The sequence below is a fragment of the Diplotaxodon limnothrissa genome, linkage group LG5 (assembly GCF_057381915.1).
Source record: "Diplotaxodon limnothrissa isolate DT_005_m linkage group LG5, D_limnothrissa_male_GT1.1, whole genome shotgun sequence".
NCBI classification, from domain to species: Eukaryota; Metazoa; Chordata; class Actinopteri; order Cichliformes; family Cichlidae; genus Diplotaxodon; species Diplotaxodon limnothrissa.
The window spans coordinates 11,310,776-11,335,173 of NC_140600.1; the positions used below are offsets into that span (position 1 = coordinate 11,310,776).

At 45.0% G+C, this 24,398-nt stretch overlaps 1 protein-coding gene across 3 annotated transcripts in view; it reads right to left on the reverse strand.

The window, feature by feature from the left end:
• The window catches only part of arhgap46a (Rho GTPase activating protein 46a), a 30,090-nt gene extending 6,283 nt beyond the window's left edge, over positions 1-23,807 (reverse strand). The window contains exons 1-4 of one of the 3 annotated variants that reach the window (XM_085353044.1): positions 23,657-23,807; positions 12,393-12,899; positions 2,844-4,275; positions 153-795 (exon numbers count right to left, since the gene is read on the reverse strand). In XM_085353044.1, coding sequence (XP_085209170.1) covers positions 153-795; positions 2,844-4,275; positions 12,393-12,899; positions 23,657-23,670 — 2,596 coding nt within the window. In that variant the 5' untranslated portion in view covers positions 23,671-23,807. Of the gene's footprint in view, positions 1-128; positions 796-2,843; positions 4,276-5,192; positions 5,242-12,392; positions 12,900-23,656 lie in introns of those variants that run through there. The other 2 variants (XM_085353043.1, XM_085353045.1) reach the window with 2 other exon arrangements.
• Between the last annotated feature and the right edge of the window lie 591 nt (positions 23,808-24,398).

A 24,398-nucleotide genomic window follows, 5' to 3' on the forward strand; every position in this document is an offset into this window, starting at 1 on the left:
AAACAGAAATATAATCCGAATGGGAAATAGAAGGGCAAGGAGGAACACATGAGAACTATTAAAAAAAAAACAGGAACTACTTTAATCAGACAACACAGGGAGGTACAGAAGAAAGAAAGGTGACCCACCCTGCTGCTCAGTCTGAGACTCACATTTCTTGTCGCTGGTTGGCTCCGTGTGTCTCTGTATGTAGCCTTCCAGGTAACAGCGGAACTTTGGGGAGGGGGCAAAGAAGGCCAAGCTGACGGCCATCAGCTCCCAGCCTGCTGCCAAACTTCTGGGGCTGGAGTTGCCTGTGGTTTGCCTCACCAACTGCACGTACAGTTCGTCCCGCAGCCCCGGCATGTCCCAGCACTTGGTAATGATAAGCAGGGCGCAGTGACGGCGGTCGAGACGTGAGGGCCTGTCTCCCATGTAAGCTTGGACGAGCTTGAACATCTCGCAGGCCTCCTTCCTGACAGCGCGATTGCTGGTGATGAGCATGGGCTTTTTGATGGACCCGCGGTTCCAAGACAGCATGTTGGCGATGGAGACCCGGCGCCGGAAGAGTCCCTGTGTGTGCATGTTGAGATGCTTGCTGGCCCAGTCCTCCATGCCAATGTCAGGAGGTGGGGGCTGCCGCAGGGTGGCGTAGGAGAGTTGGTAGGCAGACCCTCCTACTCTTCCACCCGCACCATCACCTCCTTCTGCGTTGTCGTGGTTGGTGGGGCGGTGGGGGCCCAGGGAAGCAGTCCGTCCATCCACCATGCCTTTCTTTCTGCTCTCCAACTGAGCCTGCAGCTCTAGGGTGCTGGCCTGCAGGGAGGACACGGGGTGGACATGGGACAGAGGAAGTAAAGGAGAGAGGATGTGAGGCAAGAGTGCAGCAAATATGCAAACTGTGTGCATGCAGCTGCAGCCTTTGAGAGGCAGGCTGCTTTCTGCCTACTATGCTCGGCTCTGCAGTGCTGGGACTCGAGGGGGACTGTTGCAGGACTGGCACATTTATTCCCTAATGCCAGCAAAGAACTGAAACAGGAAGAAATCTCCACAAATCCTTATGAACCCTGTCCTGAACAGTAGGTGAGCACGTAGTGGCACCAAAAAACAAACAAAAAAATAATCTTTTTTTAACACTAACCGAGTTACATCTATGCTCTGCACAAGACTTCCCTGTGATCCCTGAGGTTGAGTTCGTGGCCATGTAAATGTGAAAGGAGCACCTTGGCTCTCTTAATACAGGAATCCAGTAACCGACGCATATCCCCCAAACAGCCAAGAACAACACAAACCCTGAGCCAAAATCAAAGCTCAGATTTACTAATGGGACCTAAAAAGCATTGACATGTCTTTAACGAGACCCTGCGGTACTATGGAAGTGATGAGTGCCAGACAAGCTGGGTTTCAGATTTTTGTTTCTCAGTCAAATAAAGCAGGTCTGTGATTTGGCTTTAAAAGGAATCCACTACAGCTTTAAAATAGTACTAGATGAAATGAACAAATTGAATGCTTGATGAAGTAGAGAATACATTTTACTATGTAAAAGACTCATTTTAGTAAATTAAACTGTTTAGTTAACAGACGGATCAGTACAAGGAACAGTGGGAACAGAAAAGGATTGTTTCTGTAAAAATTGTTCCAGTGCATTCTTTGAAAAGAAAAGAACTCTAGCACTACATTTTCTAGAGTAGAGTTTTTGTAATTACACATAACCAGCTATAATCTATGAGTGACATAACAGCAGGTCTGAAGAACATTCCAGGACAGACTTAGGGGGCCTTGGCTGTTGTCAAGCAGACTATAGCTACAGTGGTACCAATAAGCCGTGGTACCAGTCCGCCTCGTAACTCCTTGCCAAACATGGGCCATATGGGCCACAGTGGCTCTCCTTCCTGACCAAGGGAAGCCATGTCCTGAATCTTTCTGGCCTGGCATGGGCCCCAGATGCCCAAGCACAGAGCTGGCATGTGAGTATACAGTACCTGCAGGGCAGGGCAGATGGACGGTGGTAAGAGGATGACAGCTATTGCTGGGATTGTGGCCACTATTGTCAGTGGTGCTCAGCCTGCTCACTGTCAAATGTCCTGGGGATATTTAGGCACTCAAGACTGGAATGTAAGAGGCATTACTCACAAAATCCTCTAATTTCTTCTCAAAGAAACGGATTAGGCCTATTGTTTTCATCCCAGACGCAACCGCTGCATCAAACATTAATCACTGTGGGTTGCAGAGGCGAACTTAAACGGCTTTATATAGAGATTTTAACATTTACGGATGCATGAGGTGTGTGCCTGTTGATTAGAAGAAGCAGACCTTGGAACTGGCTGCTATGCTACTTACATTAGTCCAAATAGAGGTCAGAAATTTGTTTTTCCATTTTCACAGCAATTTTTTATGGATACCTTTTATAAGACCTCATAATAAAAAAAAATACCAAATTATATTTAAAAAAATATATAACTGGACCTAATAGTAAAGAAGAATATTACTGCAAAATATTGTCTGTCACTCACAGCTCTCACAGAACATACAAACTTGATGATATAAAAGCAGCAGCTAAATATTCATTTGACAGTGAAACTGATTTATTTTTCCTCCTAAGATATTGATTCTCGACAAATATCAGTAACCAGCGCTCAAACTGAACAAAGCTTAATCCAAGCACACCTGCTGAGGAAAACAGACCACACAAAAACAGTTGATCTCTTAATCAAACAGGAAAGTATCAAAACACTGGATAAGAGCCCTTATCTTACAATCGTAAGTAGTTGTTTGTAACAAAATAAACTTTTTGCTGTTTGCGTCACTCATTCACCAACCCACCCACAGACCCACAAATACACACAGAAACATAAGGGGGTTACCTGGGAGGGTGGTCCTGGGGTCTCTGGTGACGACAGGCTGGCCTGGCTATTGACACTCAACTCCAAGGTATCCACCTTTTCATAAGTTCTTTTCTGCCTCCCTGGCATTTCCAGAGGAGTCAGGGCTGGGTTGTCACAGGTACTTGCCCCTTTCATTGTCCGGGGGCCTCCAGTGAGGTCCTCTCGAGATGCGCACCTTCCTGCCGACCCCCGTCCCCCTCCTCCTCCGTACCACCTAAGTGAGTCTGCGGGGGAGCGTGTCCGAGCTACAACAACCCTCTCCCCCATCTCTGGATCCAGCCCTGCTCTCACCTCTCTCATTGTGTTGGAGCGACTTACCACCTCCCTCATTTCGGCCATCAACCTCTCATTGAGGGCGCACAGCTCCCCACTGCTGCCTACTGACCCTGGCCTACCTCCTGCACCACCACCGGCTCCCACCCTTCTCCTGCTCTTTCGCCTGAGACTCGGGGAGGGGCCAGTGGAGTAACCAGAGTCTTGATAGTTTGCTGTGGCCTGCGGGGTCGAGGAGGGGAAGTCCTGAGAGGCCTGGCTGCTCTGCCTGCTGTGCCGAGCCTCCATGGCGCGCTGCACAGTGGCCTCCAGGACCCGCCAGCTTTGTTTCTTGTCCAGTGAACTTGGGCCTGGCGTTCCTGGTTCCCTGTCCCTTAACTGACCTCGACCCTGCTGTAAAGAGTGAGTGTGGGGATGTGGATACGGTTGAGGCTGCGTCAATACAGGGTCTTGCCTGGAGGTAGGTGAAGGGGAACGCGTGGGCACAGGAGAGCTGGATAGAAGCCCCTGTTTGGGGTCCACGTTGACCATGTGCTTGATACACTCCAGGCCAGCTGGGCTGTAGTCGGAAGCAGAAGGATTTCTCTTGTGTCTGGACCCTGGATGAGATGAAGCAGGTTGCTGGAGGAGTCTGGGTTTCTGGAGACTATGGGTAGGTGTCAAACGAGACAGAAGTTGTCCATTGTACAAGTGTGCCCCCTCCACCTCCATGTCTGTGGGGGGTTCATCATATATAGGGCACTCCGAAACTGGCTCATCATAGATTGGAGCAGTGCAGCCATAATGGGGAGAGACGGGGCGTGGTGTGCTCGTCTGTGACCTGTGAAGGAGTGGACTGGGATGGCTACTGTCTGACGTCACCAAACAAAAGCTGCCGTTGCTGGCTTTTCTCAGGTGATGGGCCTGACGTGTGTCACCTGTCATTTTGCCGGAAGGGGCTGTTTTATATCCCTGTGCAGAGCTGAACTGTCCCCCTTGGGCCTTGTTGCAGGAGGTGTGGAGGGTGAAGGTATTGGCTTTATTTTGCTGGAGGTTTTGCTGGATTGCTGGGTTGGGCTGGGTGCGGCTCATGCTGTTCACCTTCACCAACATGGCTGCCTTAGAACCAGGTGCTGGCTGCCATCTTTGAGAAGTATCCCTGAAAAGGGGAAAACATACACACAATGAGATCAGACAAATAATCAAGTCTAAATATAAACCCAAACATCAAGAGGCAGTAAAAATCATGTAATCATATGTATGCAGTCATACAGCCACTGGCTAGGTTTCCTCTACTCTGAAATATTCACTGCTGACAGGGCTGGGGAAAAAAATCTGCAGCAATCCACACATTCTTCTCCAAACATTTCACTGACCTCCAAATACTTAACTCCATTTTTAGTCTGGCAGTCATAATAGCCATGCCAAAGCATGAGACAATAACTTTAGTGTGTGTTGTAGCTAAAGAGGCTAAAAATAATGACTCTCTGAACATATTTCACTGAAACACATCCATTCCTCCTCACGCTTGTCTCAGATGTCTGGAGAACATAGTAAGTTCAGTTATGTGTAATATTTGATATTTTTAAGGATTGAAAAACATTTGAAACACTAGAAAAGCAACTGTGACCATGGGAAAAGAGGTTGATCTGAGAAAAGTCAGGATTGCAGCAGTGGGCAGATGATATCTTGACTCGGGTTCAAAGTGCAACTTACTTGAAGTTGAACTTGGCTGAGAGGCCAGGCTAACTTATAAACCAATGACCCACTGCTAATCCCAGCAATGTAAAACAATCTGCCATCAATCTGGTCACACTGTTCTGGTCTGCTGCTGCCTCATAATCTTCCACAGTAATCAGGACTTTTCATTCCACAGCTGATCAGAAACTTGCCCTCTTAAACCAGTGAGCGTCTAAAGCCGGCACTGTTGCACATACATGCATGCTTGGACACAGACGGTGCCTGGTCCGAGGAAGTCATGTGTAGCAACACTAAACAAACAAGCTCAGAGTATCTTCTTGCTTAATCAATGTTCAAAGAGGTAAATAAGTTTAAAGGTAGGCAAAGAACACTTACCCTCCTTTCCTTTAATCACTACTTAAGATTCAGCGGGGTAATTGATTACATCAAAGCTAATCGCCTTATGTCCCGGTAAATCCAACACAAACGCAGATCAGTGGAGAGACAAAACCAATGTTCAATGGCTTCCCTTTTCCAAGTGTACTGGGACTCAGAAGAAAGTCTGGCTGTAACGGCAGGAAGAGGACGCAGAGGGAGGAGAGAAAGAGGCAGAGGGACCCCCCCCCCTCTCCACCCCACAACTCTGGAACAATACTTAAACGATTCCCCTGAGGTCCTCCAGCCAACGGCAAACTTCCTTTAGTTCTCCTAGCTACAGCTCAGTCCTCTCTCTCTTTAGACCCTGTGCCACCCTCCTCTATAGTGTGAGTCACACCATCTCAGCCTTTTGAATATAAACTTGTTTTCATCTTTGACCAGTCCCACAGACTCACCATGCGTGCAGAGCCTGTAAACAGCTGGGACTCAGCCACCTGGCCCCAGTGTCTGCCCCCCACGACCCAAGCACTGACGGAGGGAACGCCACAAGATCTCTGCATTCCCAAAAACAATCGAGACCCTTTACAGCCTAAATAAAAGACTCACAGACAGACACGTGTGAAGACGAGCTCTGATGGATGAGAATCACCCCACACCACCCAGTGGTGACAAGGTGACAGCTGTAAACATGTGAAACCCCTGTGTGTGCTCTTTGAAACAGTCCGTGTTTTCTCACTCTGGGGGAGGTGACACAAAAATGATTGCCACCTCAGTACGTGACACACAGGTGACGGTTTAGCACTGGTATGCTGTAGCAACACCTCTCACACATGAAACAGAGCTTTTATCACAACTGGTCTTCGTATATACACCAGTCTAAAACATTAATCTGTCTTCTGTATTCCTTCTGGGAGAGTCACAAACTTAATGAGGATTGACTCTGACATAGTAGTGACCACTACTTCCTGCCTGGGGAGGTTTGGAGAGAGGGTTTCTCCATATACAATACAAACAGGAAATGCCTAATGCAATGTTCACATGCTGTGCCAAGGCCGGAAGAGGGCTTATAAAGACTTTCTAATACGTCTGACTTTATAGATGGAAACCAAATAATCTTTAGACCTAAGCAGCCCTGTACACTTTTCTTTATCTTCATGGTCAAAAGCCAACTTTATGTCAAATAAAATATTACCCTTTACTCCTGTATCCACACATTCAATAAAACACAACAACCTCTGATTAATTCAGCAGCATCCTTTCCCTTGTGGATTAAAACAACTGCCGACAGTTTGTAGAAGTGAACAACTGTCAAGATAAAAATAATAACAACAAAAATAAAAGCGAAACCTATCAGTTCTCTTGGCTAAGCTCTTCTTTCTTTTTTATTTGCCTGCTATTGTTCCACCCAGGCTCAGAAAAGGTGTAGTACATGCATCGTGTGCTGCCCTGGCGCATTATGTTAGATGCCAACAGGGTTCGGTGCGACAACCATCAAGTTCGTGCGGAGGCTCAAACTCCAATAGAAAAGCTGTACAGTGCTTTCCATCTCTGTTTAAAACCCTTAATCTCATTACACAACTCCAGCATTTGCATATCAAAACAGCTCTAGTGAGCTAAAGTATGAATATGACATCTGAACCAAATGAAAGACAAACACAGTAAAATTGTGAGAAACTACAACAGCAACAACTGGCTTAAATGGGAAGACTTTTGCTGGTGATGGCTGAGGGTTGAACAGACCAAGAGAGAATAGTGTGAGCATGTGTAAATGAGAAGGGGTGGGGATTAGTCGTGGGAGAGTGCAGCAAGGGAATGAGCGGGAAGGCTAGAATTCCTCAGGGCTCATTTAGGGGCCTTTGTGGCATTGTGGGGGAGCCTAACACAATGCATGGCTGTGCCATCGTCAGGGAAACGCCTCTGTCAACGACAGCCATTGAGATCAAGAAAGGGGAAGACAACGACCCATCTTCCACCTCTAGTCATTCGGGCTCTTACGTAACACTAAACAGGCCTGGACCTCATTTGAACAACAATCAAAGTTGTTTAAAAAGGGTGTGTTGCCTGCTGGTAGCCTGCTGGTCAGGTGTTTACTGAACATTAGCTGCAGGAGGGGATTATGCACAGCAATTTATCACAGTTGTTAGAAAGACATTATAATCATCATTGGGAGTGTAAGAGCTCTCTAGATTTATTAGAATCTACCAGTGTTTGCAAACAGGGAATTTCCATTTCAGCTACGTCATGGGCACAAAAGATAGCTGCATGCGACGCATGTTAACACATGAATAGCATACTGAATGCATTTGAAAGCCTTTCCATCAGTTAGCATGTGAGACTTACAAGAAGACAGAGATATGTAAAATAACACAAGGTTATTTTATTCTGCCTTTGTGAAAACAACTGCATAATCTGACCTGGGAAACAAATCAGCAAATTTGAATGAGTGTAAGCAGCTCTTTTGCCTCCCCCATATACACAGTCCAAGACACCCCTGTCACGTTTCTGAATACTAACATTTGTCCCTGTGATCTTCTGTGCTGCTACGGGAACACGGCTGTCAGGAGATCCATTTCTCTTTTCTTTTAAACATAGACTAACAGTTGTTGGAAAAGCCATCAGCTGAGTCATTTTGCCGGATATGGATTTGGAAGTTCTTATATTCCTCCTGAGAATAGTGGGGGTCTGAAAAGCACAGGTTATTATTAACATTGGCTGGACAGGAAGAGGAAATGAGGTCGCACAGGCCAAGCTTCTGCTACACAAACACCTCGGAGCACAGACCAATGGGATCACTGCGATCTGCGTGGAGGAAGGAAACTAAAAAGACAAAGATTCGCAGAGGACAATGCTGTATCCACTACGTCAGGGTTCAAAGCTCATTCTACGTCCCGCTTGTGAATAGCCCATCATATAAAAAAATAATTAAATTAACACACATGAAGAGCAAAGCTTTAAGCATTTCACTTCCTACAAGATACCTTGAGAGAGCCCAGTTGTCCTGAAACAGCTGAAGTGACGCACGTCCCTACTATGAACCAAGACGCCTACCAGCTGTGTCCGTCTGTGGCTCTCGAAGCCTGAACTAATGGGGAGTGCCGGGATAGGTCAAAGGACAACCACTAGATTCGTTCTGAGGGGAAAGTGTAAGGCCAAACCCAAGTAAATTCCAGAGAGACTCGCCCCAGGAATTTGAAAGTATATCTGCGACTCCTTTTCTGAGGAGTCAAATTATAGCACAGCGTGTATGACATTATTAAAACAGCTGCCTGTTCACACATCTAAACACACACACAGACCCTTTCATAGTCAGTCTCTAACAGTAAAAGATCAGAGTGATAAAATAAAGTACTATAGTGGAAACTCTTTAAGCAAAAAACCCAACAACCCATCTTTGATATTTCAAGTCATCTGAGAATCTGAGATAGTCAGAATTATGCCTCAAGCAGCTCACATGTGCTGCCTTGAGTTCTTTATGAAAACAGTCAAAATATACCATCACAGAACCCGAGAGGAAAGTTAACATTAAAAGGAAGGCTTCAATGATATCTCAAACAGAGCAAGAGAGACTTTTGTCTGTGTCAGCGAGACACACAAGACTAGCTCTGTGATTTAGTTCAAGAAAGCCATAAATGTATGGAAAACACAGAAGGAAACCGTAAGAGAACGAGCGTAGAATAAAACTAAACAAGCACCCTGTCGATGCTAACCAGACCAAAGTACAGGATTACAAGTTCAACCTTTTTCCCCACAGTATTACTTTTATGTAGATGTGGGGAAAAAAGAGAGAAAACCTTTATTGTTACAGGCAGACTTACAACACCATCTGCAAAAATCTTTTAAAAAAAAGAGCTTACCACACCACGAGTGTAGAGATGAAACAAGTCTGTCCAGTATGTATGTTGTGGCTACATCCTCACAGTGGCAGGAGATGAAAAGCATAAGGAGCTTCTGCTCTGGCAGTCAACAGGCACACAATGTGTGACTCATTAAAAAAACTTAAAAACGTTATCGACCCTATAAAACGTCTCCTCATTTCCTAAATAAACCCACTGGTGATTTCTCCCACATGATTCACTGCCAGTGAGTCACAACTATATGAGGGGAAGCTGGTTGTGCTTTTAGCCTTTTTATGCTTTTGCTTTTGAGTGTGTGGTTAATTTTGAAAAAATCCCTTTCAACAAATTCCCAACACAAAGTGAAAGAGAAATTTAAAGAAAACGTTTCCAGTTCTGTTTTTCACTTCTCATCAGTTCATGGGGAATATTTTTAAAAGTTGGTCCCCTGGCTTCCTGAAAATAAATCAGACTACAAGAAACCCAACATCCCTTTAAGTAAAGTCAGTGCACACTCGTAAAAGCAGCTGTGCCGACTCCTCTTTGATGTGTAGAAGCTTTGGTATAAGCTTGAACATAACTGCGTACACTCTGGTACTCAGATAGAAAATGGCATTTTTCTGCATCTTCACAAATCCAAAGCAAGGAAAGGCGACTTTTAAGTGTCTAATGTCAACGTGACATGCTTTGACTGAATTGCTGGTGCACCGCTATATCATTACAGGGCTAAATGAGAGGGCACATTCAAGTTATTGGGCGTTCTTCTCTAGTCAGCATACCTACACTTCCAGCTCAGAGAAAGCGTTCAGTTGACTGAGGGGATAGCGGGGTTTTAAGAGAAAGCCTTTGTTCCTATTAGTGGTCTATTATACACCCCAGGGTGGCACGAGAGGCAAAAGAGTGCTGCGACCCTGATGTGAACCACCTCGGTTCATTTCTGGGTTGTCTGGCTGTCACGTGTCCTCTGCAGACTTATAACATCTTCCCAGCCTCAGCAGGTCTCCTCCATGGAGGGAGCCCACACACATACACTCAGGTCACACACACTTTCTAGAGTCAAATCTCCCACACATGTTACCTGGTTAATGACAGCACAGACCTGCACATGCATTAAACAGCTAAGTGAAATTCAAGACAGATGTTTTAAGCCATCTGGTATATGACACCTTTGTCTGCTGCATCATGAAAAGAGATCAGTTAGTCACGCCTTCCTGGCCATAACTGAAAGTAGTTGGCATGTTTATCTCTGAAGAGCTCGGTACTTCCCAGATGAGCTCTAGACTAAAACACTTTTAAAAAAAAAATTCCCATGACATGTGATAAGACTCAGCCAATGAGTAACAAATTGGGCACGCAGGTAGTTAGTTCATGTGCTTTCACTTCCTATGATCACAAACTAAGAAAAATACAGATATGAGCCACACAGTAAGAGGAAACTGTATCTATCAGGCTGGAATAATATTATAGTACAGGGTGTGTTGTTTGAAAACTTTGGAAACTATTTTGAACAGATTTATTAATAGCTTGAAACAAAAGCCCACCAGCAGTGGAAAAACTGGAACAGACCCATCTCTGCAATGTATAGCATTGTTTTCAAAGGTCAGAAGTGAATAAAAACCCTCTGAAAAAGAAGAAAACTATGATGCAAAAACAGACCTAACGCAATGAACGCAATGTCTTAGGAAAGTGACAAGTTGTGACAGGTAGGAGAATGGCAAGAAAGGGAGAAAAAAAAAAGATGGGTGTTAGATAAACTAGCTAAGCTCAAACTTTGGGTTGCTCGTTTATGGTGAAAAACAATATTCAGATTTGTTCAATATGTGCGCCAACATTTAAAACAATTACCAATCCCTTTCAGAGGTTCATACATTTAATGAGCTTAAAAACATTACTTTTAAGAGCTTATTTCCTCAAACTTGAAAGAAAATTCATATGAAAATAAATGGAAAAAAGTTAAGAGACCAGCAGAGGAGATCTGTGATTGTGGACAGAAGCCACATTGTGAAAATAAATGTGGTACAATAATCACTTTATCTCAATTATCTTGTTTTCAAAATACTTGAAATCCAGGATAAAATTTCATGACATGACTCCAACCCAACCCAACTCAAACCACTGTGCCTCCCCCAACTCTTCTTCTCACACATTTCTTCCTGTCATTATTAATAAAGTGCACCGCTAATTGAAGACAAGCATCTCTCAGAGTTTGTTTTTATCCATTTTGAGTTGTCACATTCTACCCTCTTTGTGTCTTTTGTCGTGGTTTCTCATTACCTGCTAAGAGACACAGGCTGGTGAGCACGTGATGGGCCATATGGCTAAGTAGGGTATCGATCCCCAGTGAGCTAAAGACTCCTGATCCTAACTCGGCTGAACACAGCTGGCCAGTGTTTTAAGAAAGACAGAAAGGGTTCTGGGAAAGGTTGAATCACTGGGGCAGAGTGGGACCCTGTGAGGAGTTTTAACACTGCCCACACACAAAAAACAACGGGGCCGCCAGCACTGCCGTTCAGCAGCAACGCTTAACTAATTAGTTTCCCCACCAGCTTTAATTACTCTTAAAGGGTCAAAGGAGCAAACTCCTGAAGGCAAAAGTGTGGCAGAAGCAAAGCCTAGAACCACAGAAACCTGGCAGGGTCAACCTTGTTTACAAGCAGTTCGAATATAGTGGCTCTGCTTGTTATTAACCACAGACAACACTCTCTCACATGCCTCTCATGCATGCACGTAAGAGGCGTTACAGTCTATGATAACCAGGGGCTGAAATTTGTTTTAGGAAAATGAAATGAGGGCTGGGGCAGAGAGGAGCAGAGCGCAGTGGAGCAGGGTGGCGGTGAGCGCACAGAAGGACACTAAGATGGCCTCAGTGGCCATGTGCCAGGGGAAACAGAAGTGGCATGTGTGGAATCCAGCTTGGAGGGAAGAGACGGTGGTTTGGATGAGGCCACAAAGCAAAGCACATGATGGGGTCTCTGAATGACTTACTGTTAGGGCCCGTTCTGCACCAGTAACCCTAGCGTGAGGGGAAATGTCATGCTCTGTAATATAACTGACCATTTTCCCCATTTGGTAGCGATTTGCTGAAATGGCTGAGCATGGTTCACAGGCAATACTATGGAAACATGGGACATATGGAATGTTCAGATAAGTGAGAATGAAAACAAGAAAGCAGTTTGAGTCCAGCCCAAGTGGTCAACAGTCAAAATAATCCTGCAAGTTCTCATAGCATAACCGTTTGAAAGCCTTTACAATTGGGTATGGCACATGCACTGATGCCTATCACATTGCACCACTTTTCTCTAGGTAATATGAGCCGCTAATGATTAAGCACAATTCTCTTTCCAGACATGCTGTAGAAGGCTACTTAAGGTTTAGTCAGGCTTACCTCTGCGGGTCTTTACCACCATCTGTGCTGTGTTCGGTGCTGCTACCATCTCCCTGAGATCTGCTGTCTGCTGCCAGGTCCAGCTCAGGGTTGGCAGTTTCGTCGTTGGACTCCAAGGCTCGAGGGAGAGGGCTGTCCCTGTCCCGCTCAGGTAGAGGGGTGCAACGCCCCTGGCTCCCTACGCTGCTGACACTCCCTGAGGTCCCATGGTGGTGCCTATCCACACCCGCTCCAGGCTGCCTGGCCTCGCTGCATCGTTTCATGGCCTGCAGCTGGGAGAGGGGCACTATATCAGCTCCCTGGGGTCGATGCCAGACTGTGCGGCGTCCTGCGGAGTTGTAGTAGTAGAAGCGGCCACTGTGGGGGTCAAACAACTCCCACCACTGGTTGCCGTCTGCCTGGCGGACAGAAACACCAGGCGGAGGATCCCAGCCGCATTCGCCAGTGGTTAAATTCACATACATGCGCTCACCGGAGCGTGGCTCCAAGATCTCCACCCAATCACAGCTGAAAAGAAAAGAAACAAAAGCACAGAGAGAAAAGCTGTTATTAGATGCTTAAAATGGCAACAGATCACCTACAGGATATGAGGACATATTAGAGGCCACATGCCTGAGTACTAATCAACTCGACAAGCAGTAAACAACTCGCACTGTTTGACAGACGAGAGGCTCGAACCTGCCCACTTGTCCATATGGAGACTGTGTTAATGTCCCTGTTCCCTACATGCATCCATCTGTATGTGTGTGTTAGCGGTGATGTCATCTCTATGCAGTGGAGCGGCAAAAGCGATGGCGCAAATATGTATGTCCCGAGTAAGGAGACAGGTGGACATACTCAGTGAGGCACCAGGCACGGAGTCAGCAGGGCCCAAAGAGAACCATACGCTCCGAGTGCTACTAACGCAAAAACCACAAAGCTCAACTACAATCACAGACTGACAACAGCCAGCTCAGCACAACACACGCAGACAACGAAAACAGAGACAGTGCAGAGAAGAGGGAGGGGGCAGAGGCAGAGAGAGAGAGAGAATCAGAGTAAAAGACAGCCCTGTTTGCATAAAGTAATAAGGCAAAAGGGTACAGATTAAGAGGAAAACAGATTACATATGCAGAGACCCTGAACTGAATTTCAGTGAAATGACAGGACACTACGTTAACGAGTCGGACACTGAAATAGTATTAACATGCTACATTAAGGTTATGTGGTGTAGCTACAGTACCTACATAAAATCAGCGTCTATAAATAAGTCGGACCTTAGCTCGCTGTTTCTATATATCCAGGTCATGCAACTCTTTAGTGAGCTAGTTTATGTCTCCTTTGATCTAGTTCCCCAAAGGAGACCTTAACTGTGTCAGCAAATCCATGTGGGAACAGGAACGCTACAAACAGCCACGAGGAGACCGTTACCAAGGTTCAGCATCACAGTAAACGTCTAGACGAGAGCCAAAGGAAGGACTCAAAATAAACTCACAAGGCGCCTTTTTCTTCTTGTACTGAGCACTTGAGGGTCCTGGCAAGGTTAGGTCTTTTCTATTCTTTAGTGTCCCACCTAACACTAGTCTAGTATCTTTGAGAGCAAAGTATCAGTTGGGGAGGAATTAGTGTCACAACAATCTGGTAGAGGCTTGGATATTTTCCCAGCTTTCTTAGGATAGAAAAGCTTTTCTTCTCCCTGTCACGGTTGTTAGAGGTACGACTCCACCATCCAGGCTACCTGGGATGATCAGAGCAGGCAAGAAGCTTAGCAGGGATAAGACTGCCTACAATGTTCACCAAATATCCACATTTGCTTCAAGGCGCCTGCCAAAACAACCCTGTGTGCAACCCTGTCTCAGAAACAGAGACAGAGGAGCACGGTGCCAGGCAGCTCTGCCACATTTACAATGTCACCCAGTTGGCCGAAACTCACTGGGACGAACAGCTGTTCCCTGTTAACACTGATGTACCTGTTCATCAAGCATAACGTATCAATCACTCTCTTATGTGCTGCCAGAAGGAGCCACAGGCTCTTCATATCTTGATTTAACAACCAGGTAAACATAGAAAGGGCATGGAGAGACTATAGGAGCCTTCCACATACTGTCTTCCCATGTGTCCCAGTGCTTTATGCTGGGAAACCATCTGGTCCAATCCTTCACAGCAGTCAAGCAGCGCTAACCTTAGTCCACTCAACAAGCAGGTTCTATTTATACAGCATTTTAACTCTACCTGAGATCAGAGCAAGCAGAAACTCAAAAAAAGGGAAAAAGACACGACTGTATAGAGCAGGGAACTGACTACAGTGTGTCTCCCCACAACGAGACGCAAGTATTACAAAATTATTTTCTGAGCGATGAGATCCACAACACTTAATGGGCGGGAAGCCTTGCAAATAATGGGGGCATTCAAAGCAGAGGCCAAACAGTCAATGCCACCCCACACATACCAGAGCCTTCATCCTTTCACTGCTCCTGTCTGTATTCCAAAAGAGGCGTTCCCAAACCGAGAAACTGATCTTCCCATGCCGCATTCCCTGTTATTCAGTTCGGTGTTTGTCATTATTCTCTGTAAATGGAGTGTTTGGATGCAAATAAACCTATTTCTTACAAACTGCTGAGTTTCAAGTAACATGTTTCAAGTAAGCCGACACGGCATTTTTGTGTGTGTGTGTGTGTGTGTGTGTGTGTGTGTGTGTGTGTGTGTGTGTGTGTGTGGGGGGGGGTTATCTCCCAGTGTCCCACAGCTGTGATGACGGTGAAGTAACCAGCATGGGATTTTGCATAATGGCCTGCATCCTACACACCCTGACAGGACACGAGGGTTTCATGGTGCACTGTGAACACCATACATGACAAGTTAAGCAGCACGGGGTGTAGCTGTTTCATAAGGACTGTTCCCTCTGGGTAAATAAACAGCAGTTAGAGCTGAGAGCGAGCCTGCTGTGCTCTGTTGACACGACCTGATAAGCAGGAAGAAGGGCCGTGTTCAGGTTTTGAAATCATTTTGGGGAGCACTCAGAAAACAGAGACACAGCCATTACCTGGGTTTGCCTAATACAATGGCACTTTTCTTCAGTGGGACATACCAGGAGTGAGGTCGAAACACTTTGATTTCTCACTAAAATGAATGAAAATGAATATTTATTCACTTGCACCAAAGAAAAACTTTAAAAAAAAAAATGAATAAAAGTGGACCAACTAACATTAACAGGATCCTCTTTGATACACATTTCTGGTGAAAAGTTGCTTTATGTGGTGCCATGTAAATCAATCTGAGCCTGCACAGCTTTATGTGGTCTTTCTGCAGAAGAAGCAGACAGAAAAGTATAGAGCATGACTCTCCAAACAACTGAGGCAATCTGCCTCACGCTGTAAATGTTCATAAATGGTTTGGAATGCAGTCTGCACAAGCTCAGTGAAGTTTAACTCCAAGAGGAATGTTTTATATTGATCTAAAATTAACTTGTTACACACATGGACCTATGACTAAAGCATACAGCACCCGGTTTACCTCTGGGGAGACTCAATCTAATTGAAGCAGACCTTTATGCCACAGGCCCATGTTATGACTTTGCGCACTCTGTAACCAGGAGTTGACTGCATTCAGTAAACACTTTTTGGTGGGGTTAGATTACAGATTGCAACATAAAGAATAGTGTTCATGGACAGTCTAAGGTGCCTGGAAAGAAAGCGACTGGACCTTTTTACGTTTCTTAAAGACGGTTCACCCCTCATTCAAGAAACTTCTATTCCTCATAAATAGACTTTTTAAACTGCATCGGTTTGCCTCTTCACGTGATGCCCATTGGCAGAAAGTTTTGTGAAAATATATGAAAAATCAAGTATGAAATTCCTCATCCTTTATATTCCGATGTGTGATAACACATTACAAGGTCTCTGTCTCCCATGAGGAGTCTAGGAGGACCTTCAGGAGCCTATGGTTATCCACAGTAACTAAGAATAAAACTTGTCAAAGTGTGAATAAAGACTATGCAAACATAGCCCACCACAGAGACCAAGAGGCCAAACCCAAAACACGAAAACACCTTCTTGACCATCAAGTCGCTCACATTCACATAGTGCCAGTGGCTTTTTTTTTTCTTGAAGGAGAACTACTACATCTATCATCCATCATCCACAATTTACAGTCATCTCCCAAAATAACTAGAACTGAGAGCGGTTTCCCAGAGTTAGGGAAACAACAGAATATAGCTCATGGAATCTGCCCCATTGTTCAAAGGCAGCGCCAAAGTGTAAATGGCACTTTTCCCAGCAGCGGTAAACACAGAGGACTGGACAATGCATTCACTGGAAATGGGGCAGCAAGCAAACCTTGTGTCATTGTGCAGCTTTGGGTTTCAAACAAACTCAAATGCTAGTGTGGTTGTTGATTTCATCAGAAAGATAAACCATATAGAAAGGAGAAAAGATTGTTTTCCCCGGGTGGTGGAGAGTTTAGACTAAGCGTTGTGTCATCAGATAATCTCATAACGACTGAAATGCTGTTTTATGCTTCTGTGCTATTGTGGCATTCCTGATGGAGCGATAGCACACCTTCAGAAACACGGTGCTAAGTGAAGGTTTTAGTGAAATCACTGGTCCATAAACTAGACAAAACTAAGATAACAACCCAGTGAGACAATTATGCTCCCATCTATCACGCTGTACTCTTAAAAGGTAACCGCCAACCTTTTTCAGCAACCAACTATTCTGAGCTGCTGCTGCTCTACTGTTCCTTGTGGACCGAAGCAGGCGGAGCGCTCGCACAGGGCCTGCCATTCATCTAGGAAACCATACCACTCCGGTCACAGCAGCAAGTGCCAAGGTCCCCCCTTGCCGGTATATTTACAGAGCTGCTCTTTCCTATTTAGAGACATAAAACATCCTTTCTCCTCAGATACTGGCATAAAAATAAGTCCTCACTCTGCAGAAAGGAAGAAATTCAAAATCACTTGGCTGCACACACCCAAAACTATAAACCTAAGTCTGAAAATGCTGTGAGGTTGGATGAAATGTAAATAAAAATACAACGCAATGATTTGCAAATCTCATGGCCCATATTTTATTCACAACAGACCACAGAAAGCATTAGATATTGAAATCGACACCTTTAAAAAAAAGCATATGAAAAATGCAACACAACTCATTTCAGGATATAAGGACAAAGCCATGTTTAGGACTGTGTTATATCCCTGTCTTGAGAACTGAGGAGACCAGCTGCTGGACATTTGGGAGAGGAAAGATGTCGCATTATCTGATTGAGGCTTCTAGATGCTCAACTGTCCTGGGGTCTTCTTTTGTGTGTGACCTGCACAAACTCATATTTTTCATTTCATAATGTGACAAATGTTTTCAAGTGGTGACAGGTCTGGAGTGCAGGCAGGCCAGTGCAGCACCCAGACTTTTTTACTATGAAGCAGTTGTGTGGGAATAGGTGCAGTGTGCAGTTCAGCATCGCCTTGCTGAAATATGCAGTCTTGCCTGAAAAAGATGTTCATCTAGATGGGATGTTTTTGGCAGATCAGTAAATTGGCCTCGAATATTCTTTACTTCAGAGAAACTCTAAGATGGACATTTTATACCTAATAATGTTAACTGGCAACAGGTTAGTTACAAAATGTTGCTCCAGTTGTTTCCAGTTAGGTATTCAGCTTTTTCCTCCCATCCCATCCAATTCAGAATGAGCCATTTCTGTTCATTTAATTTTTTGGGGTTTATTGTGAATAAAATATGGGTTTATATCATCGCATTCTTTTTTTTATTTACACTTCACAAACACTCCCAAACTATTTCAGAATTGGGTTAGTATTAAACATTTTGCAACTGTGAGAAATCTCTGGTGATTTACTGATACAGAGCAAGCAGAGGCCTGTACCTCAATATAATGCATGGAGGGACCTGCCAAAAGACTTGTTTGATTATGTATAAACCATGTACAAAGTCTATTCAGCAATGCTGCTAGGCAACCTGCTTATCTAAATATTGTAAAACAACAGCAGCGACACGGGCTGACTGCTAAGAGCTTGGCTGGGTTTCCAGTAGCTGTAACTAACAGAGAACGTAACCATAAACCGGGCACGTTGAGTGCTGTACCACTTTCCCCGTATGAAGCAACTTAAACACGTGCAACTACAACAAAACTCAGATCAAACAAATAACCCAAAAACAAACAAACAAAAAAACAACATTATTATCATTTAACGCATCTGACTTTAAGCTTTATCACAAGTATACTGAGTGTCCATTGTTGAAAACTGAGCTGTGGCAAGGTGTACATGGCTAACCATTGTGGAGGATGTGGGAGCAGACTCCACCCTGGTAACCAGAACAATAACAGGGAGAAGGGAGCGTGCACATGTTTTAGATGACAGAAAAAAAAATGTCCTGCACCTGTCACTAACACATTCTTTCAGCCTTTTGTTTAACACCTCTCGTTCCTGCCGTGTCACCACAAGTCAGAGGTCAGTAAAACACATGGCATAATTTCTCTGTGTGCACTGAATGTATATATATATATATAACAACAAGCAAATTGGCAGTTTGTTTGAGAGGAATAGGCTCCTGCAGCCCTCATTAAAGCTAATGCCAAGGTTTAGGATGCTCTTAACTCATCTTATACTCAGACTTTAACTGTGATGTCTTTTGTACTGGGGACCCACAGGGCTCCACAGCACCCACCCAGTTCTCTCCTGCGTACTGTGTACAATACCACATCACTCTATAAACCCCAAGTTTATACTATGGCTACTCAGATGATCAAAAGGTTGTGACTTTTAAAATCCTGCTTAGGTTCCAGATCTTCTCTCTGCTCCCCTTTTCCTCCTAAACTTGGCAGCAGTTGTCAGTGTCACTTTCTTACTCGCCGTGTGCTGACATGGGGAAACAAGTTTGGAGGGGTATGTGGGAGTCACCTTTCACAGAGGGACACGTGAGACGCACTGGAGCCGACCTTATACGACTTGACCCGGGAACCAAGGCAGGCCAGGTGCCAATGAGGGGAAGAGAGGTAAAGAACCTTAAGACCAAACAGCCGGGCAGCTAAAGCCTGGCAGAGAGAGGAGACGGCTGGTATGGGAAGATGAAGATAAACAGGGGGTTAGACTCCTGAACGCACCCTATTATTTGATTCACTTCCAAAAAGTCCTGCAAGGGTCAAACAAACTGGGATAGACAGAAGACCTCCCCAAAGAAGTATACAGACCCTTTATACGTGCCTAGGTAAAAGGAGAGTTGCTGATAGTTCCTGTTGCAAAAGTAAAAGTTAGCAAACTGAACAGCAACAGCTGACAACAACCCTAACTTTGCTTTCTTTCTACATTTTTGTAAACAAAAGCAGCACCATTCTGCTTAAAGTGACTTCTCAACCACTATATGTCGTCATCACTCAGCCCGGGTGAGTAAACCTAATTCCAAGAACCTCATTGTCTCGTATCACCTGAGAGCAGACTGCCATTTCTGAGTTACCGCAATGACTCAGGTACAACTGCACAAACCAGACGGTCCAGTTTGGTCTGTGTGCAGCATGATCACCCTGCACGAACTGAGCTGAACATGGGTCTTTTAAAACAGTGGTATTGGGGGAAAAAAGAGCAAAGCTGACAAACAAAAGATGTTGACTGCTTGTAAAACTGGAGGGCACAAACACACTCATCTGACTTAGGAGTCTGAAAAAAAAAAGTCTTTTTACCACAGCTGTATACAGCACACAGGCTCTTTGGGAACAGAAAATCAGTAGTACACAGTTGACAAGAAAGTCCCGCAATGACTCAGCTTCATATGCATTACAAAGCCTGTGAAATGCACCCTATTCTGAAGCCTGTAATAGTACAAAACAATGCTGAGTATTGTCGGATCAACAGGCAGACTTCATTCAATTCTTTGTTGCGTCCACACAGGGGATCACAGCCAACGAGTGCTGCGATGAGGCGGAGCTTGAGACATGTATAGGAGATGTGGGGGTGACCTCCTTCAACAGCTGCCCTAATCCATGACTAGAAACGGCTTCCCCTCTCTACTGGCGCTGGATTAGACTGGATCTCACAAGGTCACACAGCCAACCTTCAGCAAGGCCAGTTTTTCCCATGCTGCGTTCCAACTACCAATTTTACATGGCCCCCCAATTCATTCCATATAGATGCCAAAGCATTCACCCCCCTCCACACTGCAACAAACCGATTCTTCATGAGGAACGAGATAAAAAAAAAAAAGCCTACCTCACCACCAGCTCCAGGAGAACATTTTTGTGTTAGCTGTTAAATGTTACTTCAGATACCCTTGCTGAAATCCGCCTACAAGCTAAATGCAGAGAAGCGGCTCTCTGTGATTTCTCTATGGGGAGTGTTGTCTTGTCCCACCATCTTGCCTTCACCCACGAATGCTGCAGCTCAGCAGAAATGCCGGGAACTTCCGGCCCCCTTACTGCTCTGCTGAACACTCACTGTCTGTCCGAGGTGACACTCAGCCAAAGGGTCAATAAACTCCCTTTCAGAGAGAGTAAGGCCTGTCCAAACACAAGTCCCCGTCCTTCCTAAAAAAAACTTCAGCCCTTCCCTTAGTTCAGGGGTGGGCAACTCCAGGCCTCGAGGGCCGGTGTCCCTGCAAGTTTTAGATGTGTCCTTGAACCAACACAGCGGATTTAAATGGCTAAATTAGCTCCTGCAGTTCTCCAGAGGCCTGGTAACAAACTAATCATGTGATTCAGGTGTATTGACCCAAGGTGAGATCTAAAACCTGCAGGACACTGGCCCTCGGGGCCTGGAATTGCCCACCCCTGCCTTAGTTGGAGGGTGCTTCTGAGGTCACATAAGACTCTGGACGAGAGCGAACATGTGCAACAGAAGCTGCAGCATCAGGGTGTTTACCACATAGAAGATAGCCTTTCTATCAGCACACCAGCTGTCAGAGTGGGAACAATGGGGTTACTTGTCCAAACACACACACAAAAAAAGAATGACCCTATTACGAGGTAATTGTGCTTAATAACCACAAACATTCATCTCTAAACATTATCTTGTAAAATCATTCAGGGTTATCGATGAATACATATTGTGCATCGGCCCTTTTATATAAAATAAACTCAAGAATTCCACCTGTGCTGTCTGGGTGCTGTCAAAACAGCAGTTTTTATTAGTATCTGACCTGCTTGCCTACAACCACCAGCAGCAGCAGTTTGTAACTTCATTTTGGTCTAAGCCCACACCATCCCCCGCGAATCCTCCCCCTGCTGACATGACAAACGAGGCCAGAGTCTAATCCCAGAGCGCAGCTACAGGGTAAGCAAGGGGGTCAGCGAGGAGCCACGCAGGAAAGGAACGTCCGGATTGTCCTCTAGAGGAAGTGAAGGTGCAGACGGTAGACTCTCTAGGATTAGAAATGCAGAGCAGGCCAGTGAAGATGTTAACGCCAGGCCCGCGCAGGCCTGAGGGGAGGAGTGGATTATGATTTAAGAGGCCATCGCTGGGGCTCAACGTGTAGGGAAGGATTAATATTTCACTAACAACAATAGATCTTCAGGTCGTGGCAGATTCTTTGTGTTCAATGTGTTAATTGCACTTTGTGGGTTTCATTTGCACCTTAGCTCACTGACGTTACATAAACTTGTTCACCTCTTTTAACTCTTGAATTTGTGTCATAGACCTAAAAAGTACAACAGGATATTAAGCCACGTAATGATTCTGAGTGACGATGAGCATCTGGTTCAAACCAGTGGATGCCTGCGATTTAAACCTGTCTGTAATCCCCACAGTTCGCAGTGTGAGTGGTTGCTCAGGTACAGATAAATTTGTTTGGACAAATCACCTTAACCTCATTACAAAGTCACTGTGGCAGGCCACAGAGAATCAAAGTCAGGTGAAAAGTGCGTGCTGAGTGTTAAGAGCACTGATCCTCAAGGGATCAGAGAAAGGAAAGGAGTGAAAGCTGGAAATGTGTACGTTGAAGCTAATGAAATCACAGCGATTATTAACAAACCATGACTCATAACATGTCAGTGCAGGACAGGCTTCACTTCCTGTCAACAGGCAAACAAACTTCCCTATTGTCTGTCTGGGATGGACGTCCGGTCTCTTCTTTGCAGAAAGCACCGTTTAGAGTCATCTTGTTGAAGGGGATGTGTTGCTTGTTCTCGATTGTCTGCCCACTGTTGTGAGCTTGCAGAGTAAACACCGAGACAACATCCTCATTTTCAACTCTGGTTCCTACATCTCACAGAAAAAACTCATGAACTATGGAAACTTTGACCAAACGACATCGCTGTCCTCTGTTATAGTATCTCATCTATCTCTTGCAATTTGCTGAGCAGATAGAGAAATTTACACCAACGCCACGCAAATGCAAACACGCAAATGCAAACAAAAGTCATCAGATGAGCACCAGCTGGGCAGGGAGATGGTGAAAACTGCTGCGCCCAGGAAGTCAGGTTGGCATGCCCTGCCAAAATAAACAGCTTTAGGCTATATAAATGACAGCTGACTCGAAAACTTGCTCGTCAGCTACTGTCTAATGGACTGCACTCAACAGCAGATACAGGACGAGGAATTGGACTTTTTACTGCATGTATCACAACACTAAGGAGTTCCCATATGAAAATCTGTAGCCAAAGCAGTAAGTGACTTTAAATAGACCGTGGGGACTAAAGCAAGCAACCGATGAAAGCTAAACAAAGTTTTAATGCACATCTGCAGTGAAAACAGATGGCGAAGAAATTAAGACACGTGGAGCTGAATCTGAGAGCCACAGCAGTAGTAGAAACAGGAGCAACAAATGGACTGTGGAACATTTGCCCTCTTTTTGGGTTACCGGGCTCCTAAAACCACAGCAAAGAGCTAAGCCCGTGAAGCCCATTTGGAGACTAGATAGAATTAAGAAGTAGCCTCCGTCTCCCACCACAGCCACCACACTGCAGCTTCTCCCTACAATTAAAAACTTTGGGCGGATGTGTCAAACCTTTGCCACCTAGCTTCCCATGATAGGCGTTAGCGAGCTACAGTGTAATGTTTTACTTTTAACTCACCGACGATAGATAATAATTAAAATCGAAAATAAAAAAAAGAATAAGAACATTTCGCGGTTTAAATAATCTGTTAAACTTAGAAGTCACCCCTAACAGACTTTGGTAGAGATTTTTAAAAAAACGTTTTATTTTCAAAGGTTTTAAAATACCCACAGAGGCTTAAAATAATGTTACTATCCCGCGAGCTGCGGCTCCGGTTCAGCGTCGGCGGCTTCTAAACTTTCTCCACTTCATTTCGCGCCGCTGTGAAATTAAAGAAAGAGTCTGCTTACCTTGTCCCGGCCATGCTCTTCACATTTTAAACGAGGCTCCAGCGAAAGGAACTGTACAGTTGTTGTTGTTGTTTTTTTATCTCTTCTTGCTTGTAAGGTTAGTTTTGTGAGCGCACTGAACTGTCCGAGCAGTGAGTAGTACGGGACGGCTCTCCGGTGGCAAATCCCGTACGCAGTCTCCGCCTCTGCACGTGAGTCATAGGTTGCGATGGGGGTCACCCAGTCTGCACCCCCACCCAGTCTGCTCCCCTCCCTCTTCCACGCCACACCACCCATCCTGAAGCCTTTCGACTGGCTTTCTGGAAAAAGCGGCACTTTTTTAAGATAGCCAAAACATTTAAAGGCTCAGCTGGCTCAACAAAGTAAAGTGATAAGATGTTAAAGGTTAGAAGGGGGTTTTTGTGTGCCAACTTACACAGGAACTTCAATTCACTTCATATATTAAGTTAAATAAAACTAAGGCTGCTATTTTTTAACAAATGCGGTCTATTTATTAGAAGGTTTGTTAAGCAAGCAACAGATTTGCATTGCATGACACAGCTGAAATACATTATTCGATTCATATGTGAAAATTCAAGAGTAGTTGTGTCTAATATATAATCTATATTCTCACTGGCTCACCCTTTGACCAGTCCCTCCCACTTTTTTTCTGACTGCTGTGAAGGCATGTCCAGGCAATGCCCTCAGCACAGTCAGCATCGTGCACAACAGAGAGCATGTGCAGAAGAACAGGCGATAGCCA